The sequence below is a fragment of the Sinocyclocheilus anshuiensis genome, unplaced genomic scaffold (genome assembly GCF_001515605.1).
Source record: "Sinocyclocheilus anshuiensis isolate Anshui unplaced genomic scaffold, SAMN03320099.WGS_v1.1 scaffold1493, whole genome shotgun sequence".
NCBI lineage: Eukaryota > Metazoa > Chordata > Actinopteri > Cypriniformes > Cyprinidae > Sinocyclocheilus > Sinocyclocheilus anshuiensis.
In genome coordinates this window covers 253,575-278,401 of record NW_015547727.1, presented here as the reverse complement: position 1 = coordinate 278,401, position 24,827 = coordinate 253,575, and the positions used below count along the sequence as shown (strand labels likewise).

Sequence of the window (24,827 nt, the reverse complement as noted above, 5' to 3'; positions counted from 1 at the left end):
TATATATATCAGTATTTTTATTCAGTAGGGACATAAAAAAGGGACAGTAAAACATTTATAATGCTACACAATATTTCTATTTCAAATAAATGCTGCTCTTTTGAACTTTCTATTCATCAAAGAATCATGAAAAAAAAAGTATTATGGTTTCCACACAAATATGAAGCAGCACAACTGTTTTCAACATTGATAATAATCAGAGATGTTTTTTGAGCGGCAAATCAGCATATTAGAATGATTATCATGTGTCATGTGACACTGAAGACTGGAGTAATGATGCCGAAAATTTAGCTTTGATCACAGAAATATTTTAAAATATGAAGATCATGTGACACTGAAGACTGGAGTAATGATGCCGAAAATTTAGCTTTGATCACAGAAATAAATTACATTTTAAAATACATTCAAATTGAAAAGTTATTTTGATAACACTTTACAATAAGATTCATTGTCATTAACTAACATTAACAAATATTAATAAATATTGTAATAAATGTATTGTTCTTTGTTTGTTCATGTTAGTTAATAATGGAACCTTATTGTAAAGTGTTACCGTTATTTTATTTTATCGTTTATTTCAGAATTGTATTTCATGTACTGTTTTTTTTTTTATCACATAACTGCAGCTTTGGTCAGCAGAAGAGAAGACATTGAAAAAATGTGATTATTCCAAACTTTTTACCGATATTGTACATGCCAGATTTTGTATTTTTGGTTCTTTATTACAAAATAATAACTTAATCATTGCATCATGTTTTAAAGAGGGGCAGAAGGTTCTCAGATTGGCAGTCAGAAAACACAGAGGTGAACTGGCTGTTTTGGGATAATGATGAAAAGGAAGAAGAATTTAGTGGAGGACAGCTCCACACTTATCGCCCTCTCGGACCATCCTGAACAAACCTACGGGAGCATGGAGGTACCACAACCGCCTGTGTGTGCGTGTGTGTGCGTGCGTGTGTGTGAGTGTGTGTGAGTGTGAGTGTGTGTGTGTGTGTGTGTGTGTGTGTGTGTTTAAATAACTGCAGGTTGTTTACAAAAATCATCAGCGGTCACAAAGAGAGGAAGCTAATTAGCAGTTAACAATGTCTGCAAACATGCCAAATTTCCTCACATCTCTCACCCTCCACCACTCCACCCTAATAGCCCTGATAAGACACACATTAGAGGCTTTTCCTAGGAATTTTCTTGTATGCATGAATATCAGTTCTTCATATGCATATTGATAATGGATATGTCTGCATGTTATTCACAGATGAGTGCGGCACCTCAGGAAAACATGAACGTGTTCAGTGATGGGGTCACCCGGATCGGTGAGTATGGGGAGACAAGCACATCAATGAAAAGACTTGATTTCTGAGAGCTTAATTTAGTCATTTTGACAAAGGATTGGGCAAAAAAGGTCTTTTAGAGATATTTTTGTGCATTTTCTCTACTAACAATATTTCCCATCTGTTTCTTGTATGAGATTCATCTGTATAATGCTGATAAATAGTGATGATTTCAGAATAAGTCAGATTTAGAATTTCAGTGCATTTGATCAATATGAAGACATCGTTGTGAATGTGCCATCAGATTTTGTCTTGGTGTGGGAGGAATTTGTGAACCCCCTGAAGTTTGCAGAATCAGATGAAGTATCGTCGGGTTCCTCGCGTGACACTCACAGGAAGTGGAGGACAGAGTTTCTTTCCAGACTCCGGACTGCCGGCCTTCATCAGGAGACGGTACGTAACTCCGACTACATTTTCACACGCATCAAATTCTCTTTAAATTCTAGATTTGGGTTGCAGCCATAGTCCTATACAGCCTTGTGAAAAAGAAGTGCACTTTAGCATATTTAAAAAAAAAGGAAGAGTACTTACTATGGAAATAGGCATACTATAAAAGCATATACTTAAGCTCAAACTGAATGTAATGTGTTTGAAAAACATAATGATTTAAAATGTACTTCAATTTGACTTTTTTACCATGTGCACTTTTTAAAGGTGTACTTAAGAAAACTTTTAAGAAACTGCCATTAAGTCATTTATTTTATTAATGTTATCTGCAGTTTTGTTTAGGACTCTAACACTTCTGAACACCTTCAAAACGGTCTGATAACACATAAATGCATCTATTTTAATTCCCCCTTTAGGTGGCTCTTATGGGGGGAACTTTGATTTCAAACTCTAAAAAAGACAAGTAAACAGTCACTAATTAAATAAGAATAGATAAATGACAAGCAATGGCACAAACAAATATAATAACGAGATACAACTAAAATGAACTGTGCTTTAAGTTTTTCAGGTAGGTATAACAGTAATATCCAGGTACAGAAATACCACAGAAACGGAATAATCTATTTAACTTTAAAATAACACTGGTTAGTCTTCAATGTATAAATAAGCATTAATGACAGACAGCAGCAGGTTTATTTAGGTTGCTGTCTCTTTAAGACCTCAGGCACGGATCTAACTGTTACACATAAGTTTTGTTTCTCAACTCTTTACATGGATACTCATCAAGATGGGCATTTTGACATCATTTTGTATGTATTTGGCTGTTTACGCTCAATAAGACGCAACACAACTTCATTCTGTAGTCACGCGCTCTCAGATGCGGCTCTGTGCACGCGCTTTGGGTGTGAGCTCACAGAAAGGAGTCTCACAGAGAGCGCACAAGTACTGAATTGAGCGCTTGAATGTTTAAAATTGTAAGACTCAAAAGCACGTGCAAATGATGCATTCCGTCATCTGTCCCGAGTGTCTTTCACGCTGAAATATTTGCGGGAATTTCCCGCAATTATGCACAATCCCTGCAATCCCGCGCCGAAATTTAAGCCCTGAAATCAAATTTAAGATTAACAGTAATTAATACTACTCAATACTAACCTGAATATTGCCACATTACAATGAATATTTATGCATGTAAATGTAGTCTGTGTTGAATTATCTAAAATGCATACTCTAGGATTACCCGCTTTGAATTTTGTCTTAAAGGGGTCATATGATGCAATTTAAATTTTTCCTTTCTCTTTGGAGTGTTACAAGCTCTTGGTGCATAAAGAAGATCTGTAAAGTTGCAAAAGACTAAAGTCTCAAATCCGAAGAGATATTTTACGCGGCGCGATGCAACGCAACGCGTAAAAAGACAGTATAAGTCATTATAATCCGTAATTGTGTCCCCACTGGATGCAACAAATGCTTCGTTTGTAATGGGTTTTCATGTTTTTGAATCATCGCTCCGGCCTGACAGGGCATCATCACAGTATGGTAAGGGGCGTAACATTTCCGTCACACGCTTGAGGTATTCGGCCAATCACAACGCACTGGATAGCTGGCCAATCACAGCACACCTCGCTTTTCAGATCGATGAGCTTTGTTAAAATCGACGCGTTTCAGAAAGGCGGGGCATAGAGGAGAAACAATAATGTACAGTATGTGGAAAATAATGTTTTTTTTTTTACCTTAAACCACATAAACATTTCATTACACCAAATACACAAAATAATGTTCTTTTTAGCAACATCATATGACCCCTTTAAAACATTTTCTTTAAGTATGCATCAAACTCTTTAAAGAAGCATCAACACTTAAGTGCCCTTTTAAAGAACCAAAATCAGATATTTTTAGGTGCGCCAAAGCAAACTGTCTGCAAGGACACTTTCTAATGCTGGGTTTTCTCAGCTCTGGCCCTCGAGGTCCACTTTCCTGCAGAGTTTAGCTCCAAACTTGATCAAACTCACCTGCCTGTAACTTTCTAGTGATCCTGAAGAACTTGATTAGCTTGTTCAGGTGTGTTTGATTAGGGTTGGCGCTAAACCCTGCAGGAAAGTGGACCTCGAGGGCCAGAACCCCTAATGTTTTTCTCCTGCTCTGAATGTGTCTCAGAAAGAGGTTTTACAGGGAAAAACAAAGACTACTTACGTCCTTCTGAGTGCGCCCTGGAATATTCTGTGTTATTATGCTGAGGAAATCAGCCTTCGAGTACCATTACAGGTAAATCATACCTGATCTTTTATATCAAAAAGTAAATTATATACTCAATATATCTTACTGTCCTCCTCTATTGGGTGTTTTCAGGTTGTGACAACTCCAATATCAAACTGGTCTGAGAAGATCCTAGAAAAACTGCATATCCCAAACATAATGGCACAAGATGTACCCAACCTTCCACCGGACTACTACACCTGCCAGTTCCACACCAATAAACTAGAGAGGTACTGATCCATACTGATCCAAAAAAGACAACATGTTTCTCTTTTAGAGCTCTACTGGTCATTAAATTAACATTAGCCATGTTTCCATCCAAAGTTTGCGAATTAAAATTGGAAAAATTGGAATTTTGCATAAAACATTTGAAAATAAGCACAGTTTCTATCCCATGTGTTTAAGAGAGCAAAATCGTCACTTCCTGTGAAACTGGCACAAAGCATCAGTAATAAAATAATGAAAATTTGCCGCAACAGGGGAAGCATGTGAATTAACAAAGATGTTAAAAATGTGCTTAACAAAGAGGATCTGAGCCTGTCATGTAACATGCAGTTCATACACTTTAGTGTTTGCAGAGAGTCAGCACCTCCTTAAAGACAAACACATCACACACTCCAAACACACACATATGCAAAGTGCTTGCTGTGTCAAATGACCCATTTATTTACTCACACACACCTACAAACAACTTTGTGTATTTTTGTGTCCCAGGGCTTAAACTATTTTAATTTGGTTATATAAAGATTATGTGTTATTGGTTAAAATAATGCTAATATAATATAGCATAATTTTCAACACAAACAACAAGTTTGCCCTAATGAAGTTTTTTTCAGAAGTTAGTGTAAATGTTTTGTGAAGAGCTCACATATGAGATGTGAGGTCTCATGTATAAATATCACTTGTGAACTGAATATTTGGTAACACTTTACAATAAGGTTCCATTAGTTAATGTATTAACTAACATGAACAAACAAAGAGCAAAACATTTATTATAGTATTCATTAATCTTGGTTAATGTTAGTTAATGAAAATACAGTTGTTCATTGTTAATTCACAGCGCATTAACTAATGTTAACAAGCACAACTTTTGATTTTAATAATGCATTAGTAACTGTTGAAATTAACATGAACTAAAATTAATAAATGCTGTAGAAGTATTGTTCATGCTTAGTTCATGTTTGTAGTTAACCAATGTTAAAACTGCAGTCCGTAACTTTTTTGTTTAACAATGATCCAAAATCAAATTTTGAGCAAGTGTTCAAAACTATCGCCTTACTTTAGCTTGATTCACAACGGTAAGCTTGTAATACAATTTTCTAATTTGAGCGGTACGGGTTGGTTTTCGCAGGAAATTTGAGCATGGCGCTGCGTCATTACGTCACGTCTGTAAACATAAAGAAGTTGTCCCGGCTAGAGTGGTGTATCACACGTGAGGATCCTACAGGTGGAGGATCGTTTATAGCCTTTTCTCAAAGAAGCTGGAATAAATGGCAGATTGTCATCCAGAATAATACACACTAAATACACGCACTTACGCAGTGCTGATGTTATTAACGTCAACAATTTGAAAACAAAGTATAACAATAATAATAATTGGCACGGGTTGATGTGATATGAGCTAACCGATCGTTAGATTTAATCACCATTGATAGCACAATTTATTGTAATGCTTTTTTCCTCAGTTGATCAGAACAAAAGTGGCAGTTGTTACTTACTTGTTCAGATGACATTCTCCAGTAAAAACTCTTATTTGGGTCATACTTTCAAGATGTAGAATCTGTGAATACAAAGTGTAGTATCCACACATTAGATTAATCCGCGCTGGAGCAGTGCTGGTGCACAACCCACGCAAAGAAGATAATTCCGCAAATAGCTGCAATTGCAGGTTTTCAAACAGAGATGGCGACAAAGAGGCAAAACTTACGGACTGCAGCTTTAACTAATGAATCTTATTGTAAAGTGTTACCGAATATTTTTATTGTGCATTTTGATTCAAGCTGTTGCATCTATATACACTGTTATAAAGCGTGTGCAAAGAGAGTGTTTAATTGAATACATTATCTTACTCTTTATCTTACTTATGCTGCTTTTAGGTTTCTTGGTCATGAAAACAAGGATACGTTTTTCAAGACCACACAGAGGCATCAGATAGTGAGTTTTGAGTGTTTTTTCCTGAAATTTGTGGTGCACTAAGAGGTGTTTTTCTTTCTTTTGCTAAGCGATACGACATGTCTTGACATCTGTGGATGCAGCATTGCATGAAAGTTTTCAGTTACCGAAGCCGAAGAAACATTTGCAAGCATATTTGCATATTTGTCACCCATGATTAATTTATTTTACAAATTAGTAGTCTGTACAATGTCTGTGATGGACAAAATTATTTTTCACTCTCTTTAACACTGTTCACACTGATCTGTCAGTTTTCCGTAATATCTTTGTCCTTGTTCTAAAGCTGTATGAGATATTAGCCAGGACTCCATATGGATCGTTGACTAGAGGGGAGGTTGGCATTGGCAGGCTGGTTAGTGAGAATGTTCTCACTGCTGCTTTTCCTTTACATGAGGTATTGTAAGAGTATTCTACATAATATCTGAACATTACCTTAACAAACATACTAATTATGCACGTTTCTTTCTTTGTTTACATATGTAGCTATACAGCACTACTTAAAGCCAACATGAAATCAAAACTGACCTTTCTTAATGCATGTTCTTTCATTCACACACACACACACACAAACTCTTTATAATATTTCCATAATCAATGCAAGCACTATATCATTTTGATTTTGAACAGGCAATGATTTGTGTTCTTCTCATTAGGGTCCATCTGAGATGCCGAAGACTCCAATAGATCCACAGTCTCTCAACATGAGACAGATCCTGCATCACTACTGGGCTCGCTGGGCTTGCTGGAGGAAGTACCAACCTGTGGATCACATTCGTGAATACTTTGGCGAGAAGATAGCACTCTACTTTGCATGGTTGGGTATGATTGAACCTACATTTAGTTTATACCAGAAAAAATCTGTATCTATCATATTTTTATAATAATAATAATAACAATAATAATAAATAATTATTTTTTTTACTGAGTAATTCCATTTGTTAACATTAGTTAACTACATTAATTAACATGAACTATGGATAAAAATACTTCTTGAGAATTTATTATTCTTAGTTAATGTTAATCTGTTAATCTTGTTTAATGGACCTGAGCTAACTTAAACCAACAATGGTCAGTTGTATTTTTATTAACTAAAATGCACAAAGATGAATAAATACAGTAACAGATGTGTTGCAAATTATTAGTTAATGTTAGTTAATGCATGAACTAAAGTTAAGTAATGGGACTCTATTGCAAAGTGTTACCATTATTGCTAATAATAAGTAGATGATTTTGTAAATACTTAATAGGTAGACTTAATAATAAGACAAAATGAAATAAAAATGCACCAGAAATCTTGCATTCAATCTAAGTTAATTTAAACAGTCTACTGTTTTCATCATAACAGGCTGTGACTAGCTTTCTGTCCTTATTTCTCATGTCTGTAGGTTTCTACACAGGCTGGTTATTACCAGCAGCAGTAGTGGGTTTTATTATTTTTCTGTTTGGTATCTGGCTGATGATCACTGATGTGGCAGCGTGAGTATTATCACAGTCTTGTTAATAACGGCGTAATGTTAATGATCCAGCACTGATCATGACCTTTGACCACACAGAGAAGAGCTGTGCTCCAGTGGAGACGCCTTTGTCATGTGTCCACTATGCAACATCTGCAGCTACTGGAACCTCTCCAGCATCTGCTATACTTATAAGGTGACTTTTCTAAGTTTTTAAATTATGTATAGCATTTTAAATAAGCCAAAAATAACATTCTCTGAACTAGCTATCACATTTTGTTCTCAAAATACTTGTTCATAAATTTGCAATAGGCAGGCTTGCTATTTGACAATGGAGGAACTGTGTTCTTCAGTATATTCATGTCTCTGTGGGCCGTCACCTTCCTGGAGTACTGGAAACGCACAAGCTCCATACTCTCCCACCGATGGGACTGCTCCGAATTTGAAGAAATAGAGGTGATTAAATTGGTTACAGAGTGTCTTAACCTTTAATATTTACTAGTCCTCTCTTGCTTTCCATAATATTTCCATTCTGATGTTAGGAGAGGCCAAGACCAGAATTCACAGCACTGGCGCCCATGACGGTTCGTAATCCTGTGACTGGGGCTGAAGAACCCTATTTCCCAGAGACTCAACGACTGAGTCGTACTCTAACTGGTAATATGGTCATCATTCTAATGGTTAGTCAATGGATTTCCATCTCACATCTGTTGAGAAATCTTCAGTAATCCCCAAAAATTCTAAATCATTATCATCATGATTCAATTTTATTCTTTGTGCTTGCAGATTGCCATTGTTTTGATTTTCCTAATAGCCATTATCCTGTATCGAACTATCCTAAGCATCATTATCTACAGATCGCAGAATGCCTTCTTCATATTTTCCGTATGTTTCTTTTAATTTCTTTTGATACCTGACCAAATTATCTGCATAGTGAATAAAGATTATGAAGTGACTGTTGCTCTTTTAGATTAGATCATTTGCATGTACATTTACATGGGAATTTACATTAGCTAACACTTATATTCAAAGTAACTTGAAAATCCTTGTGAAAAAGAAGTACACTTTTAATAAGAGTACTCATTATGAAAACAATATACTTAATAAATGAAAAGCTGAACTTCAGAGTGCCTTTTTACTTGCTTAAGTAGGACTTAAGTACATCTTTATATATAAATTCATAATTACTTATATTAAAATATGGTTAAAGTATACTGAACTATAAACTAAAATATACTTTAACACCATTGCTATTGAAACTTGTGTGTCGTGTTTAAAACATTTGAATTACACATTTATAATGAAGAAGCTGCAATTTAGTACATTTGAAATATATTAACTTTAAATGTAATATCAAATGACACACTACAGTTAAAATGATAATAAAGTACTTTACATGTGCTTTAGTATGTTACTCAACACATCAAAATAATTGTATTTATTTAAAGAATGACTAAAGATTTTTACACCATGTGAACAAATGAATTAAAATGTACTTTAAAGTAAAATATTAAATTTGACATTATTATTACAAAGTGCATTTTTAAAAGTGTATTTAAGTTTGTTAGAATTTGACACACCTTACAGGTGCACCCTAGAAACATCATCAGTGATATAACCTGGGGTCATAGGGTGTTTCGGTTTTTTCAACATCATACACCCTAGCCCAGGCGACCCAGCCAGGGGAGATCAGTCCCTGACTTGTGTCTAGGTAGCTTGTGTGGTCCACGGATTACCCCTTTTGATCCACAGTCATCTAGATGCCTTCAAGGTGGCATTTATGATGTTCCTGAAGGCTTTCTTCTTGTACAGTCCCCTGATTCCCAAGAGCTTGTGGGCCCTGCAGAGCGACTGGCCTGCCTCCCCTCGGCAGCCAACCTCGATAGGGAGGCAGCAGGTCTTCTATCCTCTGCTACGGCATTCACCTGCCAACTTCTCGTACTTGGCCCTCTTCTGTTCAAATGTCTCTTCCATCCGGTCTTCCCAGGGCACTGTCAATTCCGGTAGAACCATCTGCCTTGATGGTTCTGAATAAAGGACCATGTCAGGCCTAAGCGTGGTCGTAGTGATGGTTTCTGGGAATTTGAGCTGCCTTCCCAGGTAAACCTTTATCTGCCAATTCTGAGCTGTTGCCAGAAGTCCCCCTGCTGAGTTCCTGCTCTGTGTTGGTTTCTCTCCATCCTTGACAAATTCGATTGAGCGCTGTGCTGGCTGCTGAGCTTAGAGACAGATAGACGCGACGAATACGTACAAAAACACTGCGATTCACAAGACAAAAAACACGAAAACACCTTTCTGTCGGGAGAGAGAGAAGCCGCAGCGTGTGAACGCGTCGCCATCTTGAGGCCAAAAAGTGGTGCTTGCTGAGAGAGATCTCTGTGCTGATGGTTCCTGCAATGACCCTTAGCACCTGGTCGTGGTGCCACCGATAACATCCCTCTCCCAGGGCTTAAGGGCAGCAGCTTAATATGTGTTCCAGGGATCCTCTTTTTTTGGCATAGGAGGCATGCAGGGCTGTCTTTTCAGGCCCCAGGAGAAGAGTTTTTTGGGCTGGGGAGTACATTGTATACTGATTGGATAAGGAACTGGATCCGGTGTGGCTCTGCTTTCCACAACTCTGCCCACAAGATCCTTCGATCCATCACCTGTTCCCATCGAGTCCATGCCCCTTGATGTCACATCCCCATCATCCTGCTGATACATCTTTCCTCCACCCCTGCTCGGATTTCTTCTTGGACCAGTTGACGCGTGTCCTTTCCCCAGGCCTTGTCATATCAAGGTTTATGGTTACAACAATGCCCTGCACGTCCTGACACCACTGTCTCCACCAGCACACTGTGCTTCAGCCTGGTCGACTGCCTCCTAGGCCCTCCACTTCCTACCTGTGAAAGACTTTGGTGTCAGTGGATTCTCTGTACAGCATCACCTCTCTTGATTGGGAAACCATAAACTCCTCCGACAGACTACTGTTGGGGAGTTGTAGCTTGCTCTTCCTCCCATACAAGGCTATGCTGCTGATGCTGCGAGGGAGACCTAACCACTGCACGGGAAGTGGCTGATCTTCCTCTCAAAGCCCTCGACGGTGGTTAGGAGGACGTCGTAAATCCAGCAGTGGCCAGAGGAGTCGTGGCAGGTACACTTTCTTTAAGTAAACAAAAAAATGGCCCTTTATTTCATTAAAATGATCTATAAATGCATCCATCCATCCATTTTCCGCTGCTTATCCGGGACCGGGTCATGGTGGCAGCAGGCTGAGTAAGGATGCCCATACGTCCTTTTCCCTGGCCATTTCCTCCAGTTCATCCTGGGGGATCCCAAGGCGTTCCTAGGCCAGTCGAGAGATATAATCCCTCCAGCATGTCCTGGGTCTGCCCCAGGGTTTCTTCCCAGTTGGACATGCCAGAAACACCTTCATCAGAAGGCATCTGGGAGACATTGTGAACAGATGCCAGAACTGCCTCAACTGGGTCCTTTCAACGCTCCTCTCACGCATGTCTGAGCTTCACACCCTGTCTCTTAGGGTCAGCCCAGACACCCTGCCGTCTCAATTAGTTTCAGCCGACTGTATCCGCGATCTCCTTCTTTCGGTCGTTACCTATAGCTCATGACCATAGGTTAGGGTTAGAACATTGATCGATTGGTAAATTGAGAGCGTCACCTCCATGCTTAGCTCTCTCTTCACCATGATGGCCTGGTACAATGACCGCATTTACTGCTGCCAACGCACTGATCCACCTGTTGATCTCATTTACCTACACTCACTCTTGAACAAGACCCTGAGGTACTTAAACTCCTCTAATTGGTGAAACAACTTACTCTCTATCTGAAGCGAACAATACACCCTTTTCCTGCTGAGAACCATGGACTCATATTTGAAGGAGCTAACAGAAGCAGGATCATTTCAAGAGACAGGGATGTTCGATAATCAATCGAATTGTCCTTTCCAGCACTCTGGCATATGCTTTCCTAGGCAGGCTGTGGAGTGTGATCCCTATATGTAATTGGAACACACCCTCCAGTCCTCTTTTTTTAAAAGTAGGAACCACCACATCTGTCTGGTAATCACCAGGCACTGTCCCAGATTCCCACACAATGCTGAACAGATGTGTCAACCAAGACAGCCCAACTTCATCCAGGGCCTTCAGCATCTCATGGCGAATCTCATCCACCCCCAGCGCCTTGCCAAATTTTTGACTACCTCACTGATTCAGGGCATGTCCTCCGGGTTCAGGAGTGTTCCTTCCACCTCCAGACTACATCATCAGGTGAGGTCAGCAAATCCCCGTCCCGACTTACAACAGCCTGGAACAGGCCATGCTTTCCCTGCCTCAGCTGTTAGATGGTTTGCCAAAATCTATGAGGTCAACCAAAAGCCCTTCTCCATGGCTTCCCTAAGCTCCTCCCTCACCGGAATTATTGCTTTCCTTGACCACTGCGGCCCTTCTAGCCTGCCAATAACTGTCAGCAGAATCAGGAGACCCATAAGTCAACCAAACCCAAAAGGCCTCCCTCTTGTCCTGATGGCCTCCCTCAATGCTGGCATGCACCAGCTTGGTCTTTGGGTTGCCACTGCGACAGGCACCAACAATCTTCCAGCCACAGCTCGCAGCAGCCGCTTTCTACATTGGAGGCTTTGAACAGGGCTCACTCAGGGTGTGTGTCCCCAGCATCCCCCAGGTATAAGGAAAAGCTTCTCCGTAGGTTTGAAAATATTCCAGACAGGATCCTCAGCCAGATCTTACCAGTTGACCCTCACTATTTTTTTGGGTTTCCGTCCGGCAGTCTCTCCCTCCATCGTATCCAACTCACCACCAGGTGATGATCAGTTGACAGCTCTGCTCCTCTCTTTACTTGAGTTTTCAGAACATACAGCCACAGGTTCAAGGATATGACTACAAAGTTGATCAAAGACCTTTGGCCTAATGTGGTCTGGTACCAAGTACACTTATGAACCACCTTATGTTCAAACATGGTGTTTGTTATGGCCATTCCATACTAAGCACAGAAATCCAATAACAAAACACCACTTGGGTTCAGATCAGGCAGGCCGTTCCTCCCAATCACTCCCCTCCAAGTTTCTCCATCGTCTCCAACATGAGCGTTAAAGTCACCAAGCAAAACTATGGATTCCTTTTGTGGTATGCCTTCCAGAGCCCCACTCAGGACCTCCAAGAAAGCCGAATAGCCTGAACTGTGGTTCTGCGTGTAAAGACAGAACACAGTCAGAGCCGTCCCCTCCATGACAGAGTTGCATTTAGTGGACCCTCTCGTCTACTGGGCTAAACTCCAACACAGTGATGCCGAGTTGGCAACTTGTGAATATTCTCACCCCCGCTTGGCACCGTTCACCCTAAGTGACTCCAAAGAAGGAGAGAGTCCAACCCCTATCCAGGAGTTTGGTTCTAGAGCCAGAGATGTGCGTAGAAGTGAGGCCAACTATATCTAGCTGGTAACGCTTAACCTCCTGCACTAACTCCGGCTTTTCCCCACCAGAGAGGTCACATTCCATATTCCGCAATCAAGGTACAGCCCTTATGGCAACCTGTGAGCTCCTCTCCCAGTCCTGGGTCCAGGAGAGGGCCCTGGTATCCCTCTTCTGGTCTTCTGGGCAGGGTCTCACTGTTCTGACTCATTTGTGTCATAGGGGATTATTGGGGGGGGGGGGATCACTCTTTGTCTGGCCTCTCACCTGGGACCAATTTGCCCAGGGAGACCGTACCAGGAGTCACTGAAACACTCAAACCCCTCCAAGGGTGGGTCATTAAAATTATATTACAGTATCTGTAAGTACAGTTTTTAGTGTACTTGTTTTTCACAAGGGATGTCCCGCAATGCAAAAGTTCCAAAACTGACTAGACAAGTTAGATGTAGGAATGACAAAGCAACCATGAAACAGTAGAGGGAGGGTTTAGGAAGGAGTATAGCAAGGGAAAACTAACAGCAGCTTAAAATTTTAGCTGAGTTTTGGAATATAGTAAATTTGGTATGTTGCTTGTTCAAGATGGTCTGCCAGATTAGCCAAACTAGCTTGGACTAGCTAGAATTCACCTACTATGATTGAAAAGTTTACGCCTTTTGCTAACACTTAAAGCTGATGTAAAATAATCATTGATTAGATCAGATATTGCAGCACAATTTTTACATAATTTGCTTACTAAGACAGCTTTTTCACCCATGTAGGCTGGAAGGATAGCTAGCCTTACTGGTTCTATGCTAAATTTGCTGGTTATTCTGTTGTTGTCACGTCTCTACACTTACCTGGCACAAATTCTGACACGATGGGGTAAGCTATTTCATGTTTACACATACTATTTAGGTATTTCTTTATGCAACAGCAAAGTATCATCCACTTCCTTCTATTAGAAATGCACCGCACCCAGACCAAATATGAGAATGCGTTCATCCTCAAGGTCTTCATCTTCCAGTTTGTCAACTTCTACTCATCTCCTGTTTACATTGCTTTTTTCAAGGGCAGGTGGGTAGCTATGCAGAATGAATGAATATATATGAAGATTCAATTTTCATCTAATATTTGATCTGTTCTACAGGTTTGTTGGATACCCTGGAAACTATAACACACTCCTAGGAATCCGAAATGAGGATGTGAGTGTTTACATTGTTGGAAAGCAAATATTCTACCTTTTCACTTGGCTGTCCCTTGTTGGAATAAAACTAACAAAAATGACACTGTCAGTCATATCTAAATACACAATGTTGCAATATTCCCACACAATCATAAAATGTGGCAAAATGTGCATATTCTGGAATAGGAATAACTCTTACTACTGTGTAATTTGGTTCTGTCCTTGTTTTATGTAGTGTGGTGCCTCTGGATGTCTCATTGAACTAGCTCAAGAACTGTTAGTTATTATGGTAGGCAAACAGGTCATCAGCAACATCCAGGAATTTGTCTTGCCGTAGGTCTTTATGTTCAATGCATCTTCTTAAAGATCTTGTCTACTCATTGTTATATATAAAGAATTAGGCTCAAGATTTACCCCTCTCTTTCCAACAGTAAATTAAAGACATGGTGGCACAGGAGGAAGCTGAAGCCAGCTCCCAGTCAGGAGGTGATTGATGAACCAGACAGGCAGCCAGAGCTCAGCCCATGGGAAGCAAACTATCAGTTGCTGGTGTGTGAGGGGCTGTTCGATGAGTATCTAGAGATGGGTGAGTCCTTATGTCTCTTGTATCTATTTTAGACTGAATTTTAGATATACAAATATAATATTATTATATTATATATATGTTAAAATAGCTGTTTTCTATTTGTAATTTACTCCTGTGATGTAAAGCTGAATTTTCAGCATCATTACGCAGGTTTTCAGTGTCACGTGATTCTGATTTGACTGATTTGCATGACATTTCTTTTTATTATCAATGTTGCAGTTGTGCTGCTTACTATTTTGTGGATACACTTTTTCATCTATTTCAGATTAATAGAAAGTTCGAAAGATCAGCATTTATTAGAAACAGATTTTTGAAACCATGAAATAGTTTTTTTCTGTCATTTTTGATCAATTTAATGCATCCTTTCTGTACAAAATTATTAATTTCTTTTTTTTTTTTTTTTTACTTGCTATCCCCAACTTTTGGAAAAGTAGTGTAAATCACACACACACACATATATATATATATATATATATATATAAATAATTTATTTATTTTAAGATCTCTTCTGACATCTTCTGACAAGTATCCTGGTCTTCATTCTATTAGGGCCACAGACTTTATCCAGTCAATGGCTTATTAGCTCTGACAGTTCAGCTATTATGATACCAGAAATAATCCCCTTTCAGATTAGTACATTCACATCCGAACTGCTTTAGACTGATTTATGTGCTGTGAATCTTTGTCATTTTATTAGATAATTTCTAATATCCCAGTGTCACGTTCAAAATCCCAATGTGTATTATGTTTTGTTCTTATTGTGGCTTATAATTTTTATTACATTTACAGTATGCCTGTTTAGAAGAGATCAGTTTTAATTTTTTATCTCATTTGCAACACAATATATATTACCATCATATCAAAAATTACAATTTTGGTGGCTTTCATATTGAATGCCATCGTCGTTCAGCTCAGATGAAGGCTGATTTTGAAACTCTTTATCTTGTCAGTTCTGCAGTTTGGCTTCATCACCATCTTTGTAGCAGCCTGTCCCTTGGCTCCATTGTTTGCTTTGATAAATAATTGGGTGGAGGTGCGTCTCGATGCCCAGAAGTTTGTGTGTGAGTACCGCAGGCCTGTCGTGGAAAGAGCACAAGACATTGGCATCTGGCTGACCATCCTAAAGTTCATTTCCTACCTGGCTGTCATCAGTAATGTAAGTGTCTTTTTCATTTATAGTGATCATTTGGGACCAAGCACCAATCTGTATGTATCTTATTCTGCATCTGGATGAGAGACAAGAAAAGTTAAACGATTTAGCACAGTGATTAAAGTGTCTCTTCACCCCTCTAGTGCCACCAGCAGTATATTCAATACTTTCATGGATTTTCCTTTAGATAAAACATTTGAACCGCTGGTCAAGAAAGAAAAAACTTTTTGAATTTTGTCGAAAACATACATTTTCAAACTTGTCCTGCACAGAATTTAGTTTGTATTATCTTGAGATATGTTGTAAAATATCACATAGTTCTTTTATAATGTATTAACAAATCTGATGGTGATGATGCCATACAGAAAATAAGGCTGTAGTTTCACAGCACTTTGACATTAAAGTGTATTCCACTATAGATTACAGAATACATGCTGTAAAATCGAATCTGTAACATATTTCGTTAGATGACTTAATGTAATATAAATACTTTGAAATATTACTCCTAAATTGGCAGAATTTTTATTTGTATTTTTTACAAGTATAACAGGGTTTCGGTGGGTCTTAAAAGGCTTTAAAAAATGATTTTAGAAACTCTTAAACAAGAGCATAAAGTATTAAATTCATAAAGTCATATCATTAAATGTACTGCAAAAATAAATCTCTTCCTCAGGAGTTGTGTCTTGTTTTCCAGTACTGTTATCTGAACATTATCTATCAAGATTAATTTACTTGAGATGCAAATTGAACATATAAAGTCTTGGTTTCTGAGAAAAGATACAAAATTAAGTGAGTTTATGCTTGAAACAAGAACAAAATATCCATCTGTTAGTGGGGTATATTAGAGGTATTCAATCCATAAGCGGCATTGAAAGTTTTTCAATACAATTCACTTTCTGCTCCCTAGACATTTACGTTTAGAGAAGATATTGATGTATTGTGTTCCTGTACATTTATTCTTAAAAATTTCTCTACTTGGTTTTGAAAAGGTATTAAAAAGTCTTACATTTATATTCATAACACCATAAAAACGGAAGAAAATTGGCCAGTGATGCTTCTCAAGTAAGTTTATCTTTTTTTGTCAAATGTCTTACGATTACTATCGACTAGTCAGACACTTTTGTCAGGGATATACCATCACTTATGCGCATCACTGATGCAGAATGATGCACTCAAATAATCTGATATTATATTATACATTAAAGAAAAATTACAGTAAAATTCTAAGTTTAACTGCAACTGATACAGTTACTTTGAATATGTAGCGCATGTATTGTGTTGCTCCTCAACCCTTGGCACAGTTCTGGGATCAGTCTTACAGTGTGTGTGTGCCATTGTTCTGTGTGCCAAGCTTATTTACAGCTTTTGATGTCCAACAATTTTAGTCCAAAATAAAGTTAATTAGACAGGCTGCATATCTTGTTTGATGCCTTGATCTTTTGCCAGGCTTTCCTGATTGCCTTCACGTCTGATTTCCTGCCGCGGCTCTATTATCGCTACACTACAGGCAGCATGAGAGGATACATCGACTTCACCCTCTCAGCGGCCCCTGCAAACTTCACCCAAAGCCACATGACATGCAGGTGAAGATCAAACTCTTGATATACCATTTTCTTGATATATTGTTCAATAGTTTGCGGTTGGTAGGATTTCGAAAGAAGTCTCTTCTGCTCACTGCATTTATTTGATAAAAATACAGTTAACAGTAGTGTTGTGATATATGTTTAAAATAACAGTTTTCTATTTGAATGTATTTTAAAATGTAATTTATTGCTGTGATCAAAGCTAAATTTTCAATATCATTGCTCCAGTTTTCAGTGTCACGTGATGCTTCAGAAATCATTCTAATATGCTGATTTGCTGCTCAAGAAACATTTCTGATTATTATCAATGTTGAAAGCAGTTTGGCTGTTTCGTATTTTTGTGGAAACCATGCTACATTTTTTTCAGAATTATTTGATGAATAGAAAGTTCAAAAGAACAGCATTTATTTTAAATATATATTTTTTTGTAACAATGTACAGTAAGTCTTTACTGTCACTTTTAATGCCAAGTAAAAGTATTTTAGAAGTAGTCTTAAAAGTATAAAAGTACTCTTTACAAAAGGAAAAAAAAAAAAAAAATCATACTGAGCCCAAACTTTTGAATGATAATGTATATATTTTTATAAAATGGGATGTGCATACAAAGATGTACCACTCTAAAAAACACCTAGCAATTTCAAAATCACATCACTAAGTAGTAGAGGTAGTTGCTCTTTGTGTCGGGGAACATCCTGGCTTTTCATGTTGAGATATGTAAGGTTAGGAATGACAAAGAGGCTGATTAAGAGTGTTTTTTATTTTATTTTCAGATATCGAGGCCTCAGGGATGATAAAGGGCAGCCCACACAAGATTACTATCATCTGCTGGCCATTCGACTGAGTTTCGTCATTATATTTGAGGTGCACAGTCTAGTACTAGTTTGAGCAAACATCCCTTTTTTAACTTTGCATGTACATTTGTTCTGAAAATGGGCGCATGATGTTACTTCCTAAAACTAAAAACATTTAGTACAGTACATAAAATATATTATACTTTACTATGAAATTACTACTAAAAGTAATATACAAAAGTTTAGTTTTTTAGTATATAGTTTAAGAGTTTTCAGTATAAAGTGCCTTACGGTAGATTTGATATAGATGATTATAAAATGAAGACCGCACACAATTTTAAACTGTTGTTGTTGTTGTTTTTTCAGCATGTTGTTCTCCTGATTGGTCGTATTATTGACTGGATGGTGCCAGATATTCCAGAGGAGGTGGAAATTAAGATCAAACGAGAGCATTACATGGCCAAAGAGGCACTGGCTGAAAATCAGGTGAGACAGAATATATTATATTATCATTAATAGCAATACCTATTATTCTAATCTAATAATTAAAGCATTTTTAAGGGTTGGACCGCTGTATATTTTTCTCTGTTTTCTTGCATACTGTCCCTCATGTCGTTCTCTCCAGTCATTGAGTAGAACCGTTCTTGAAGAAATGGAGAGGCAAGTCTCTGAGCTGCGATACAGAGGAAGAACACAGAGTCCTAACAACATCTCGTCTCCCTCCAGTCCGTCTCCTGAACATGAAGACAAACCTACACTCTGATATTTGACTCTTTTTATAAACCAATCTACAATGTATAGATGTTTTTGTAAACTGTTGCTGTTGAAAAAAACAGCATATGCTGGTTAGGTATGTTTTGACGCTGGGATGCTGGGTTAAGCTGGTCCTTTGCTGGTCCTTTTGCTGGTTTATGCTGGTCATGTGCTGGCAAAGGACCAGCATAAACCAGCAAAAGGACCAGCATAAACTAGCAAAGGACCAGCTTAAACCAGCAAAGGACCAGCTTAAATCAGCAAAGGACCAGCATAAACTAGCAAAGGACCAGCTTAAACCAGCAAAGGACCAGCTTAAACCAGCATCCCAGTGTCAAAACATACCTAACCAGCATATGCTGGTTTTTTCAACAGTGTATTGATTATTAATAACATAACTTTTGTCCTTTCATGACGCACTCAATGAAATCAATCATTGTGAATCACTGTCTCACATTATAATATTTTGACAATAGTATGCTGAACATACTTGGATTATAATATGTTTTAAAAAAGTGACCAAATAGAAATGTCCCTCATAGTGCATAGTGTAAGTGATTTGGGATGCAGTCGTTCACGTTTCATTGATGAGTGTAACAGTAGTTCCCTCTGCTGGTCAAAGGATCGCACATGATGATTAAAGAAGGCTGAATTATGTCATTTGCTTGTTGTTGTTGTTTTTAAAATTGATGATATACAGTTTGGAGAAAAGAATGGTCAGACATGTTAGTTTAAGTTAGACTTATAATTCGGACTGTAGCCCACTGTAATAGTGTTGCTTCTCGTGTATTCTTAGAAGATCATGACTTTTGAACAAGTTAGATATAAGTTCCTCAATACCACGACTGAGGTGCTCTTGAGCAAGGCACCGAACCCCCAGCTGCTCCCCGGGCGCCGCAGCATAAATGGCTGCCCACTGCTCCGGGTGTGTGTTCACGGTGTGTGTGTTCACTGCTGTGTGTGTGCACTTAGGATGGCTAAATGCAGAGCACTAATTCCTAGTATGGGTCACCATACTTGGCCACATGTCACGTCACTTAAGAAATAAAGGTCATAAACAATGTTTATGCCATATTTTGCGCCAAAATGTTAATAGAATGACAACAGAAAGACTGAATGAAGTAATCAAACCAGTCACATTTCCCCTTCTCTGTTTATTGAACGTATAAACTGAAGTAGTTCAGTGTATGAATGATCAACTTTAACAACTAGACTAGAGGAGGTCATTTTCGTTCGTCTCAAACATGTGCCACTGATAAATGATGACAAAAGCAATGACTCCACAGCAGTAAACCCGTTTTTCAATGTTGGATCTGCTGTAACAAATACAAATGTACTAACAAATGTCCTTAAACTTTAACACATATCTGAAAAATGTGTGCAGCTGTGTTGGCCATTCATTTCATTTTTTTCTTATTACGTTCCTTTGTTTTTATTATTATTATTATTTTTTTTTTTAAATGTTTTAAATAGTCTCTCTGACTGTCTTTCAGCCTTTCTGGCCTGTGAAACATTTCATTGTTAAGCTTTTAAAACTTAAGGCAATGCTTCATCAAAAAGAGAGTTTTTTTTTAGTTTAGTTTAGTTTAGTTTAACTCTTAATCCATCAGTCCACAATAAAACCGAACGACTTTTATTTTGAAATGCACTTCTGTCATCGGCGCTCATGGCTTCACAGGCGCGAGGAGGAGGGCGCAAAATTTCCCGGGGTTTTGGAGCCTAGAAATAAACAAGTAAGAGTGAATTGTAATACTTTGAATTGTTCATTGACACTCACATTAATAGACCAATCTTAACAAATAAGACGTTAACTGCTTTGAATAATGGAAAGTTTACATCTTACGTCTTATCCTTACAGTAATCGCTCACACTGCTACAAAGTTGCTAGTTCGCTAGCCTCCAGATGTGAGTTAGCATAACTTCTATCAGATTAGTCTGTACGTAATCTGACAATATATTTGAATGGAAAAGGTGTATAAAATAAGCATTTTTGGGCGTCTTGTGGTATAATTCGCACAGGTTAATGCCATATATAAATTATGCATGAGAACTAATGATTAGACCATGTAAACAACTGTTAAAATCTTTTTTACTTAATTATTCGTTGCAAGGGATGTTTTAATGTAGTAAAAAAATACCTATGGCGTTTAAAAAAAACAAAAAACAAGTAGCTGGTTATCTATGTGATGTGCGGGATTGTTGATATGAATAAGCAGTTCATATGTAGAGGTTTAATTTGAATGAATACACCTAATGCAGGAGCTTTCAACCTTTGCAGTCCCATGAAATCTCCTTTTCCATGCAAATCCTGCTGTACTTTGGTGGTGGAAACCCTGAATCTAATGTAGCACATTTCTAGGCCCGTACCCTTGTTGTAGGTAATAATTGTCGCTGTTGTTTTGTCTTTCAGCTGACTGTCATATGCTGCTCTTGAACCCGAGAGAGAGAAACCTCACACACTGACGTATAGAGACGGGCCGCAGAATGCCGCCTGTGTCTGGACTGGACACGGGTCCGGTTGAAGAAAGCTCTGGGGGTCTTAAACGTTCAGACTGCCTTTGTCCGGTCTGTCTGGACATATTCCTGGAGCCGGTCACTTTGCCCTGCATGCACACCTTCTGCAAACCCTGCTTTATGGAAACTGTGGACAAGTCCAACACTTGCTGTCCACTTTGCCGAAAACGCGTGTCCACTTGGGCGCGACTCAACAGCCGCAACAAGACCTTGGTGAATGTGGAGCTGTGGAGACGCATACAGGATGCTTTCCCCACTCAGTGTGAGCGGAGAGTGCAGGGAGTCGATGACGACGATGATGCTGGTACAGAGAGCGTAGCTTGATTGAAGCAATATGTGCTACATAAGTGTTTCATGTTAATGCATATTGCGTTCATTATAATTACTTATGCAGTCTTTTTTTTCCCCAGTAACGATTCCGAGACCTCACGTGTGTCAGCCGGGAGAGCTGAGGAAAGAGTATGAGGATCAGATCAGTAAGGTGAGAGGTTCAGGGCGGTCTCTCTGTTGTAGATGTGTTGGATCTTTAGCCAATGAAATGGCAGGTGTGCCTCCCTGAATGCACATTACAGAGTGCAGTCCTGTGTTTACAATGGGGCCGTATTGTTGTGCTGGCTGCCAGCAACACAATAGTTTTTGTTTGTGTGTCCAGTCCTGCTCAATGTGCATAATGCTGCATACAAACTGTGCTGCAATGGAAGTTTTGAAAGATCTGAAATCATTCTTGAATTGTGAATAATTTTTGGTTAATTTTGATCTTTTAATAGTTTGAAATTAAACACTCTATTATATCTATTATACTATCATATGTACATTTTTATTTTATTTTATGTTTTTTTTTTTTGCTGTTGTACCTTTAAAAAAATCCTGAATAAACTCGTTTCCGTTTATGGTATTTATATTATGGAAACTATTTCAGTACCTGCTGGTGTTTTCAGATTAGAGAGAATTTTGAGTTCTGAAAATTGCCGATCATGCCATTTAAAAGTTTGTTTATAAGATTTCTTTTTTATGTTTTTTGAAAGAAGTCTCTTATGCGAGGTTGCATTTATTTGATCAAGAATAATGTAAAACAGTAATATTGTGAAATATCAATACAATTTTAAAAACTTTTAGTTTGAATATATATTCAAATGTAATTTATTGCTGTGATCAAAACTGAATTTTCAGCATCATTACTCCAATCCTCAGTGTCACATGATCTTCAGAAATCATTCTAATATGCTGATTTACTGCTCAAGAAACATTTCTGATTATTATCAATGTTGAAAACAGAAAATTTAAAAGAAACGCATTTGTTAAAAATATTAATATTTTTTAGATTATAAATGTCTTTACTGTCACTTTTGGTCAATTTAATGCATCCTTGCTAAATAAAGTATTAATTTCTGATCTGAAATTAAAACTGACCCCAAACCTTTGAACAGTGGTGTACAATTGAAGACTTATTTCAAGTATGAATTCAATTATAATTTTTTTTTTTGTATGCACATTTTCAATTAGAGTGAATAAAGTCTTAATTTGTTATTTATGTTGTGTTGTGGTGAAGGGTCATGATCTCATTTCCTGTTTTGAACAGCTGGTGGAGGAGAAGCGAGCTCTAGAGGAAGCCGAGAGGAGAGCCAGTGAGGAGTACATCCAGCGGCTGCTGGCTGAGGAGGAGGAGCGCATGGCGGAGGAGAGGAGGAGACGGGAGGAGCAGCAGCTGGAGAACGATGAGAAGCTGGCCAGGCTGCTGAGCCAAGAGCTGGTGAGCTCACACGTCACAGACATGCAGAGTCACGCAGGACTGTTTATCATGATTATGTTTAATAACATGTCAAAACACCAATAAAATCATTCGGACTGTCTGAAGACAAGTAAATAATCTCATTCCATGTTCTCGGTGTTTACACACACTGACTGCATTTGACAAGCTCAACCTTCAAACAAAGTAGTTTGCTGTATTTTATGCTAATAACTACAAAACAAAACTGGATGCCAAACTATTGAACCCTTACTAAGTGACAGCATGATTTAGGCTGAATCTGCATACTTTTTTTTTTGGTTCCTGTTTACTTGCTCAAACAAAAATTTTTTTTAATGTTTATTTGATTAAATCTTGCCAAAAACAAATCACACATTTTATGTGAGTTTTAAAAAGGTTTTAAAAAGCCACAGATTAAGGCCTAAAAATGTCCTAAATTGGAGCAGAAAGTCCTGAATTCATAAAGTCATGACATTAAACCTCGAAATGCTGCTGCAGTTTTAGTTTCCTTTGCAGACCTGTCAGTAATCAGATGATGTAATGCTGTTTTGTGGTGTTTGTGCAGAATTCAGGACCAATCTCTGAAACATCATGGTCCGCCAAACCTACTGATAATACACCAGCAAAGAAGACAAAACCAAACATTGAGAAGTGAGTAGCTGCTGTTGAGCCCCAGTATATCGTATAATGAAACCTCGTCAGACCTGGCTATTGTTGAATGTACTGAAAGAGTTTTTTTAATGCACTTGATGCACATTCTCTTGTATGTCAGGTTTTTGCGTCCAGTGCCTCATAAGCAGCCGAGCCGTTCTGACAGCAGCCTAGACTCCTCTCTGATGGCTAATAAGGTGATTTCTTTTTGACTTTCTCATTTTATAAATGAAATGATTGCAAATTAAATCAACTAAAATTAATATGATAAAATATAGAACAAATTGAAAGTACAGTGCACAGCATAAATGAGTACACCCAATAAATCTCTTTGAGACTAAACATGATACATGATATCATGATACATGAGAAACAGTAGCTTTATTTTATTTATATATATATATTGTGGCGGGACGACCAAACTCCCCTCTGAAACTTAACAAATTCAGCAATTACTCTTTGCTTAGAAGACATGTTATGGTTTTTAGAGAGATAATATTCCAGCAAGTCTGCTTGATCCGTTACCAAAGAAGAATGTTAAAATTATTAAAGAAAATAAAATGTTCTTATCAAAGTGATAACATGTTGTGTTGCAAAAATGAGTACACCCTCCTGAAAGTTACTAAATAAAACAAAAAAAAATATCTGGTGTAAGGTTAAGGCAAGTATTGATCAATAGGTTCGGGAGCCTGGCGGAGGGCGGCGATTAAGGGACGGGGTGATGCTGATAATTAGGGGGAGGCAGCCGACTCGTCAAAATATATACACTGATCAAAATGATGCAATCAACCATAACTTCAAGCGAGCAGGCTCAGAAGTCGGTTTGAACAATCCGGATAAGCGCAAGTAAGTACCATTTTGATTAGCCGTCGTACCT

General features: G+C 38.1%; 2 protein-coding genes across 3 annotated transcripts in view; both read left to right on the top strand.

Moving 5' to 3' along the window:
* LOC107704302 (anoctamin-7) overlaps positions 1–19,082 on the top strand; it is a 32,353-nt gene extending 13,271 nt beyond the window's left edge. Inside the window, exons 2-24 of the mRNA XM_016507187.1 lie at positions 763–916; positions 1,253–1,310; positions 1,573–1,721; positions 3,867–3,974; positions 4,059–4,195; positions 6,062–6,119; positions 6,421–6,531; positions 6,791–6,956; positions 7,523–7,613; positions 7,691–7,787; positions 7,904–8,047; positions 8,134–8,271; positions 8,378–8,476; positions 13,772–13,874; positions 13,955–14,066; positions 14,140–14,194; positions 14,411–14,508; positions 14,607–14,761; positions 15,712–15,917; positions 17,358–17,494; positions 18,265–18,355; positions 18,652–18,771; positions 18,911–19,082. Of these exons, the coding sequence (XP_016362673.1) occupies positions 827–916; positions 1,253–1,310; positions 1,573–1,721; positions 3,867–3,974; positions 4,059–4,195; positions 6,062–6,119; positions 6,421–6,531; positions 6,791–6,956; positions 7,523–7,613; positions 7,691–7,787; positions 7,904–8,047; positions 8,134–8,271; positions 8,378–8,476; positions 13,772–13,874; positions 13,955–14,066; positions 14,140–14,194; positions 14,411–14,508; positions 14,607–14,761; positions 15,712–15,917; positions 17,358–17,494; positions 18,265–18,355; positions 18,652–18,771; positions 18,911–19,048 (2,661 nt within the window). The 5' untranslated portion in view covers positions 763–826 and the 3' untranslated portion in view covers positions 19,049–19,082. The remainder of the gene's footprint in view (positions 1–762; positions 917–1,252; positions 1,311–1,572; positions 1,722–3,866; positions 3,975–4,058; positions 4,196–6,061; positions 6,120–6,420; positions 6,532–6,790; positions 6,957–7,522; positions 7,614–7,690; positions 7,788–7,903; positions 8,048–8,133; positions 8,272–8,377; positions 8,477–13,771; positions 13,875–13,954; positions 14,067–14,139; positions 14,195–14,410; positions 14,509–14,606; positions 14,762–15,711; positions 15,918–17,357; positions 17,495–18,264; positions 18,356–18,651; positions 18,772–18,910) is intronic.
* A 1,602-nt stretch (positions 19,083–20,684) lies between these two features.
* Positions 20,685–24,827, top strand: part of LOC107704301 (E3 ubiquitin-protein ligase RNF168-like) — a 6,901-nt gene continuing 2,758 nt past the window's right edge. Inside the window, exons 1-7 of one of the 2 annotated variants that reach the window (XM_016507186.1) lie at positions 20,685–20,771; positions 20,897–20,943; positions 21,449–21,856; positions 21,963–22,033; positions 23,132–23,302; positions 23,865–23,950; positions 24,072–24,147. In XM_016507186.1, coding sequence (XP_016362672.1) covers positions 21,523–21,856; positions 21,963–22,033; positions 23,132–23,302; positions 23,865–23,950; positions 24,072–24,147 — 738 coding nt within the window. In that variant the 5' untranslated portion in view covers positions 20,685–20,771; positions 20,897–20,943; positions 21,449–21,522. The remainder of the gene's footprint in view (positions 20,772–20,896; positions 20,944–21,448; positions 21,857–21,962; positions 22,034–23,131; positions 23,303–23,864; positions 23,951–24,071; positions 24,148–24,827) is intronic. The other variant, XM_016507185.1, reaches the window with a different exon arrangement.